General features: G+C 40.4%; 1 protein-coding gene across 1 annotated transcript in view; it reads right to left on the bottom strand.

Annotated features, from left to right (window-relative positions):
• The window catches only part of Anxa3 (annexin A3), a 64,368-nt gene that overhangs the window by 9,339 nt on the left and 46,524 nt on the right, over positions 1–8,505 (bottom strand). Inside the window, exons 9-10 of the mRNA XM_008843692.2 lie at positions 8,003–8,098; positions 2,422–2,480 (exon numbers count right to left, since the gene is read on the bottom strand). Coding sequence (XP_008841914.1) covers positions 2,422–2,480; positions 8,003–8,098 — 155 coding nt within the window. The remainder of the gene's footprint in view (positions 1–2,421; positions 2,481–8,002; positions 8,099–8,505) is intronic.

The raw sequence follows: 8,505 nt of genomic DNA, 5'->3' as shown, positions 1-8,505 counted from the left end.
CATTAAAACAGTGTGAGTCTACATTTCACTGTTGTTTCTATTTATCTTCAGATTGTAAGACACTGGAAACCACCCAATCTCAGTGAGTGAATGGCAGCTTAAAGATGGACAATTTCATGTATTTTTAAGTTACCATAATGTGGTGGTTGCTTTGGAATGTCTGGAGAGATGTTTTTAAATTTGAAAAGTTCTAAATTGGCTCATGAAGGATATTCTATCCTTAATTGCTATGAAGAATGGGGAATGGATAAAGTTAATGGAATAACTGCCTAGCATTTCCAAATAAAAGATCCATGATATCTCCAGATAGTATGTGACCCTCATCATGTGTCTGAAAATGATTGGCTTTGATGGGATTCCTTTTGAGTTGTGCAATGGCCTGAGGCCTTCTCTTGATGTACTGCTCTGCTGTGGGTTGGAAAGGGCTTTCTCTCTGTCTTCACTCTAAGATTAATGCATATCTCATTAATGTGGCATGAACTTTACATTCATGTTCCTACATGCTGAAATGAAAACTGACTTCCATGCTCGGGATTAATGGCGATCTGAGCTAATAGGTAGATCTTGCTGTTTGATTGGAGAAATTCCTCTCTCAAATAAAGCCTTTTTTTTTCATTTTTTTGGAATCATAGAGTTTGAAACTTCCTAATTCTAGAGAGTCCACCTTGTAAATATTTTGCTGAGGAGAGATAAGAACCTTATAGTAGGCGACATGAAAGAAACAGCAGCCAAGACACAGAGCAGCCTGGGGTCTATGCCCCATTCTGCTTTCATTTTGCAGGCTTTCCTAGGATGATGATGATGATGCCATTCACCCAGGCAGGAGGAGGAGGAGGAGGAGGAGGAGGAGGAGGAGGAGTGGGTTCATATCAAAAAGAAAGAATGCTCTAGGAAAGGTTATTGTGTGTGTGAGGGTTTAGGGAAAGAAAGAATGCCACAACCAAGGTTCTATAAATAATGAGCGATGACAAATATTTGGAAAAGCCAGACCTTGTTAACCATGAAATAAAATTCTAACTGTATCCCAAATATGGAGAACTACTGCAATATTTTAAACACAAGAATGTTGAGATTAGATCTTATTTGTGGTTTTTGCAAAGGTCAGTTTTGCAATATGAGGAACAGATTCCAAGGGAGGAGCAGAACGAAGACAGGGAATAAAACCGGAGTCTTCAGGACACATCCAGATGTGATTACAATACCACAGGAAAGAGATGATGATGAAGTGAATGGGAGTAATGGCCACAGATAGAGAGAACTGTAAGATCTGAGCGATGCTTACACAGGTGGATCAGCAGAACACTGACATACCGCTGCCAGTGAAGGGCAGGGAGGGAGTATGATTTCTAGTTGGTTATTAGGTGGATGCAGACTCCACTTATTGACACATCCAACAAATATCTGTTGAATGTCTACCATGTGCTGGGCATTTTTTCACGTACTATGCACATGGCAGCAAACAGATTCTGTCCTTGAGCTTATGCTGTACTAGATAGAAACAGACAGCAAATTATCTATTTTGGTAAATATTACTAAGACCCATGAAGAAAATGATAGAGGGAAATGGAATGCAGAGAACTGAAAGGGAGCCAGCCAGTTGACAGTATAATGGGGGAAGTGTTCTTTCAAAAGGGGACATTTGAGCTGAGAGCTGAAAATATGGGGAACCAGCTGCACAGCTGATGGAGGAGCACTGCAGGACAGACAACAAACACAAAGATACACGTGTGGGAACAGCTTTGGCAACCAGGGAATAGAAAGAAGATGGAGGTGGCTGAGGCCCAGTGAACAAGGATGGGGAGGAAGGGTACCACTCTCAGAGCTGAGCAAGGCCAGTTCCTACTGGGGCCACCCATGAGATCACTGAACACAGAAGGCAGTTTTGGGGGTAGCATGAGATGAAGGAGGCTAGGAGTTCACTTGGACATTGCTTTGAAGGCTGTAGGAAATAGCCAGTAAAGAACGAAGGAAGCATCTCCTCTGTACCAACCCCTGTCAGGGACTGAAGACAGAGACAAAGAGAGCATGACTCATGGAGCTCACCAGTTTGCAGCAAAGGGACCAGGAAACACAGGTTTCATATTCTGCACAGGTTGCTGAGTTAGCTTGGTTTATTTTGAGTGAGGTGGCTTGAGAGGCCACCGGATCTCAGAGGTTGTTTGAGGTTTGACATTTTCCAAGTTCTACTGCCCACGCATAGTGTGAAATGAGGGAAATGATTTAGCTAGCACTTCACAAGCTATCTCGCCACACTGACTGGAGTTTCCACTAGTATCATATAAGGTAATTTTAGCAGAAAAAAAATCCACTACAAAAGAAACTCAGCCAAGTAGAAAAGAAATATGACATTCCATAAATATTAAATAATATTTTTATCCTCTATGAAGGGTGCTAGAGACGTATCAAAAATTCCAGACCAACCTTCAAAGCCTGATGCAATCTTCCAGCTAAAAAGGCAGGCGTGTTCCGCGTACAATGAACTGTTTTACATATTTTAAAAAAAGCAAAATAATTATTAGCTTCATGTACTAGAAAATGAGTTAATCAATAGTAAAATGTCTTTAGAAAAAGAGTCTTTGGACTGTTATCTCACTCTCCCCTCCTCCTCACTACTGACTTTTATTTAGAATGAAAGAAAGTCTGCTTAGCCTGAATTTCAAAGCTTTATAATGTCATATTTGCACAGAACTTTAGAATGGTAATTATCTTCAGCCACAGGGAAAATAAAATTTTGTGCCAAAGAAACTCCCACGAGTCTGACTCATCTCCACATCCCAGACACACTACACACCTTGGCTTATGCTGATCTTCCCTAGGGTATACCAAAGCTCAGTTTCAGTATCTTTGGCTACTGATGAATAACTTGGGCCTAACGACTACAGAGATGTGGCTCCAAATAACTCATAAGGTAAGAGGAGCACTGAAGTTCAACTTAAAACCAACTTTTCCTACAGAAGGATTTTCCTTCAAAATAACTGGATTAGGATGTATAAGGTGGTTAGAGTCACTATATCAGAACAAATACCTGCAATTTAAATTCACTCATCCCAGAAACAATACAATTTGACAAATCTTTATTTTGAAATATTAAGCAAAACAGAAATAAGACCAGAAAAAAATAATCTGGCAAGAACATGAGCAAATTAATTTTCCTTGTGGTAAAGTAAAAATAGGAGTAGAAAAGCCTGTAGAGAACAAACATATTTATGAAGCATAATTAGTTTATGCTCTTAAATCCTATCTATGAATATGGCCAAAAGTGAATGGATTTTATAAGGAACTTTGGGGCTCAGAACAAGTCTTGATTTTCTCATAGTGGATTACACATTCTCTCAAGGGAAGTCAAAGACTTGGTTTATATAAGTGACTTAAGGACAACTTAAGATGTGAAGTTGCTGTCGACAAGAAAGCAACGATTTTCCCTGGTACCACCTACATTTTCTCAAACGCATGTTAATCCTTAATAACTTGATCAAAAATCCTTATGACTTCCTTTATCCCACTGAGCCTTTCAACATTTCCCCACACTTAGATCTCTTCCAGTCCTTCCTCTCCCTTTAGCTAGCCTTTTTCATTATACCCTTATGTACCAGGTCTGTTCTTGTCTGAAAATGTGGGGAGCAGGAATATTCTAGTGGTAAGGAAACTTACTTTAGCACCCAACACCATAGGTAGGGACACTCAAGGCATCCAAGAAAGTAACTATTAACAAAAGTTCACAATTGCCTGTTTACACCCTCTTCATTGTCTTATAACTGGGCTCTGTCTTCCCATAGGCCCCATGGTAGTTTGAATGAGAATGTCCCCCATAGGCTCCAAGTATTTGGGCATTGTGGCTCTGTTTTGGGAGGTCTTAGAAGCTGTGGCATGCTGAAGGATGCAAGCCACTGGGGGCATTGTTTCCTGTGCCTGCTTGAATATGTGAGCTCTCTTTTCTGTTCTTGTTCCAGCCACCTCCTGCCACCATGCCTCCCTACCATGATGGACTGTGATTCCCCTGGAACCATAAGCTCAAATAAACTCTTCCCTTTATAAGTTCCCTTGGTCATGGTGTTTTCATCATAGCAACAAAAAAGTAACTAATACAGGCTCCTTAATCTGGCTTGCCCCTAATCTCAAGCAAGCACTAAAATGAGGAGCACACTCTTCTGGATCAGCTCATCCCACAACTCAGCTGCCCACAGCGAGACATATGCCTTTTAAACCCAGTTGACCATGCCCTCGTGCTTGCCCAACTTCTCCTTAAATATTTCTATTCAGTTCTGCTTGATTTTGAGACTTGCATATTTCTCAGGTCAAAGCGTCTCCCTATTGTACTAGTGTTTCTGAATAAAGTCTTTCTTTGTCTCAGTCTGGAGTTAGTTTATTTGACAGCTAGTAGATTCCCATCATTGAGCAATTCTGAGATGATACAGCTCACATTGTTTTTCATGTCAAAAATCATGTGCTGACAAATTGCATTAGAATCTCTGCTTATGAAATATCCCAGAATAGAGACTTCTATAAAGATAGAAAGTAGGTAATAGTTGCCAGGGTCTGCAGGCAGGGAGGCATGGGAATGACTTCTAATGGGGACAGAGATTCTTTGGGGATGATGAAAATACCCTAAAAATCACTGAATTTCACAGTTTGAATGGGCAAACTTTATGGTGTAAGTTATATAAGTTATATATCATTGGAGAGAGAGAGAGAGAGAGAGAGAGAGAGAGAGAGAGAGAGTGTGTGTGTGTGTGTGTGTGTGTGTTGGGTCCTGGGAATCAAGCCTAGGGTGGCCTTTCACATGCAAAACAAGTGCTCCACCATCAAGCTGTATACCTAAACTTTTAATGCAAAAAAAAATTGAGAGTAGTTCACTCTAGTGGCAGACTGAAATAGAGAATGAAAATGTGATGTATTTTGAACTTTTGGTTGGCGTGTGAGTTTATTTTCCTTGACAAAATAATGTACATTATAGCCTAATTTTAAATTTTATTTATTTTTACTATTTTATGTATGTAAGTGTAACCATGTTGTACAATGCCCATGGATGTCAGAACAGGGTGTCAGATTCCCCTGGAACTGGAGTTACAGAGGTTGTTAGCTGCCGTGTGGGTGCTGGGAATTGAACCTGGGTCCTCTGCAAAAGCAGCCAGTGCTAACCACTGAGCAATCTCTCCAGCTCCTGCAATTTTTAAATTAAAAAAAAAAATTTATCTATTTATCTTTTATTGTATGTGTGTGAGTATATTGCCTGCATGTATGTAAGTACACCCATGTCATGCAATGCCTGCAGAGATCAGAAAAGTGCATTGGATCCCTTAGAACTGGAGTTATGAATGCTTATTAGTCTCCATGTGGGTGCTGGGAATGGAACTCAGGTCCTCTGAAAGATCAAACAGTGCTCTTAACCACTGAGCCATCTCTCTAGCCCCAGATTTTATTTCAGTTTTAATGATGTATATATGTGGAGGGAGTTTGTACACAAGTAGAGTGCCTGTGGAGGCCAGAAGGGGGTGTCAGATTCCCCAGAGATAAGAGTTATAGATGGTTGTGAGTCACCAGATAGGTGCTGCAAATCAAACTCAGGTCTTCTGGAAGAGCAGCAAGTGTCTTAACCACTGAGTCATCGCTCCAGTCGTATAACCCAAATTTACTCCATAATTCAATGTAGACTTCTAAGAATGTTTCTTAATTTAGTGTTGCAGCTTGAATGTGAAATAGCTCTACAGTTCCATGTATCAAATGCTTGGTCAGCCTGCACTGTTGGGAGGTGCTGGAACTTTTAGAGGTAGGGCCTAGTTAAAGGAAGTTGGACCCTTAAAGGTGTATCTTTGAAGGGGGTCTAAGAACCCAGACCCTTCCTGTCTCTTTCTTTGCTTCCTGGCTGCCATGAGGGGAACCTGGCCTCCTCTGTCATGTGCTCCCTCCACTAAGTACTATATCTCCACAAGCCCAAAGCAACGTGGCCAAGCAACCACGGACTGAAAGCTATGCACTTGTGAGCAAACACAAACCTTGCCTCATTTTAAGTTGATTGCCTTAGACGGTAAGTCACAGAGATGGAAGCTGATGCTCAGTGAGTGAGAGACTGCACAACTCAATAAAATTTTTCAAATGCTGCAGCTTAGCAAAAGCAAGCAAACAGGAAATCCTACAGCTCCATGTCCAGCATCTGGGCAACACAGTGGTGTGATGTGAGCTCCATTGGGCTCTATTGTGTATTCCTTGGTTATCCCAAGAAAGTTATTAAATCTCTCTGAGCTCCAGGTTTACCATGCCACCAAGGGGATGATGCTAGAATCTAATTTGAAGGATTGCTTCAAATTAAATAAGTTTGTGTTTGTAAAGAGTTTAGCACAGTGTTCAGAACACAGTAGTTATTTAAAAATAAAATTTAAGGCATCTTAATTGGGAATCTACCATTCAGAGGTAGGAACTAGCATTGGGATGATGAATCTCAGGCTCTAATATAGAGGATCTAGTTAGCTTTATTTCACTGGAGGGGCTATGAATGCAACAGATGTTAGAAATGACTTCCTACAGCCCTTGTCAAGAAATTCCAGTGGACTCTCATATGAACATTTGAAAACTGTCCTGTTCTGACTTTTTTCTAGTCCCTGTCTAGAATGTGTAATGCTAATTACTCTTGCTTTTATTTGTCCTTCACATCTCCTATTCAAAATTCAAGGACTTTCTTCTCCCCTTAGAGATAAGAGTTATGCAATTTGGGAGTCTTTTAGATAGACCCACTGAAGGGGTACTCCAATTGCCTCACCCTGCATCCCTGTTCAGCATGGAAGAAGCCAGGGAGGTCTGCATCCCGATTCCCTATTGGCAATTTGGGTAATCCCTTCAGAGGATGGTGTGATAACAATAGGAGGTAGGAACTGGCTAGGTAGTTAGGGTAAAAAGACCCCAAAGAAAAGTAGCCAGTATCTTGGCTAAAACTCACAGTGTCCTTGGGCCTCTTAGCAATCTACTCCATGTCAAAGGCCAAAAATTTCAAAAATATTTGGGAGCTTTTATCTAATCCTTAAAAGATTTTAGGGTTACCTCTTCAGAAGGGGGGATGTTAGAGTAGCCAAAAGCCCCATAAAAAAATAAATCAAAGAAGAAAGAGTACATGAAGTTATCAGAAAAAAGTGATGGGGAGATATGGGAGGAGTTGGAGGGGAGGGAGTGGGCACGGATTTGATCAAAATACCTTATATGCATGTATGAAATTCTCAGTAAATTATTTATTTTTTTAGAAGAAGAAATGACTTCCTACTGGAGACATGACAAGGTGTGCAGAGTCCAGGTATTCCCACCATGGCACCAATGGGGAATTCTTCAGGAAGCTTTATGGTGTTGCTAAGTAGGAGCAACTTAGATCTGAACAATCCTATGTGTGTGAGAGCACTTAACAGATTTTGTTGTGTGATTCTTGACTAAACAGGTGAAGAATCCTGCCTTTGAGTTGTGCCCCTTCCTTTGAATTCACCTTTTTTTCAAGGTGCTCTCCTGGTGCCTAGGAGGACAGACTGTGGACACTCTGACTACAGAATAGCATTATCGACTTCTGTTAATATATGTGTCTGTGTAGGAATAGATACAGCCTGAATCCCACCTGGTCACTCAACCAAAGAGAAAGAGAGATCTAGCTTTGACCTTGGCTCCAACTGGGAGGCTTCTGACTCTTCCAGAAATAACGAAATACAGTGACATGCCAAATTAGCTTAAATTTTAGTTTTCAACAAAGCTCAGTAAAAATGCCAATAGAAGGTAATATTTCAGCTCTCGAGGAGGGTTTAATCTAAACATGATGACAAGCCAAATACAGATTTAAAGGGCAATGTAAGAAGTAAATAGATCACTTCATGCAGCATTTAACAATATTTGTTGACTCAGCTGTTTGTACCGTGGACTGCCGAGGGCTGTGCGAGCACAGAGATGGATCAGTCAGGATTCTTAAAGGAGCTTATCTTGACATTGACTTAAAAGAAGTGCAAATAACTCTATTTATTAACACTCAAAGGCTTACCTATGGCCAGCAGTAGGTCTTCAAAATGCCCAGATAACTCTCCTTTAATGCTGTCCTCAATGTCCTTCTGGCTAATATTTCTGTATTCATCAAATGCTAAAAAGTAGCACCATAAAAACATTTAAAGCATCTCAGTTGGCCACACCTGAATATATTTCACTTTAAAAATTTTAAAGATGTAGCAGACCAAGTAGTAAAATATCCTTTAACCATAACATTTGAACACAATGAACACTGAACTTCACAGGCCATTTTCTTCAACTCCTGCCTCCCAGATTAAAGCATTTAAAATAGCCAGAGAGATTACATGACAAATAATTTATCTCTTTGAAAAATTATAGCAGCACCCTGGAAATAATACTGTGGTCAGCAGTCAAATATGTTTACTCCGCTAAAGACATGTTAACTAGCAGGGATTTATGTTTTTAATTTTTTCACATTTATTTCTTTGTGTGTGCATGTGTGTGTGTGCGTGTGTGTGTGTGTGTGTGTGTGCATGTGTG

The sequence above is a fragment of the Nannospalax galili genome, unplaced genomic scaffold (genome assembly GCF_000622305.1).
Source record: "Nannospalax galili isolate Female #2095 unplaced genomic scaffold, S.galili_v1.0 scaffold440, whole genome shotgun sequence".
In the NCBI taxonomy this organism is placed as follows: domain Eukaryota; kingdom Metazoa; phylum Chordata; class Mammalia; order Rodentia; family Spalacidae; genus Nannospalax; species Nannospalax galili.
This window is presented reverse-complemented; position numbering and strand designations above follow the sequence as displayed.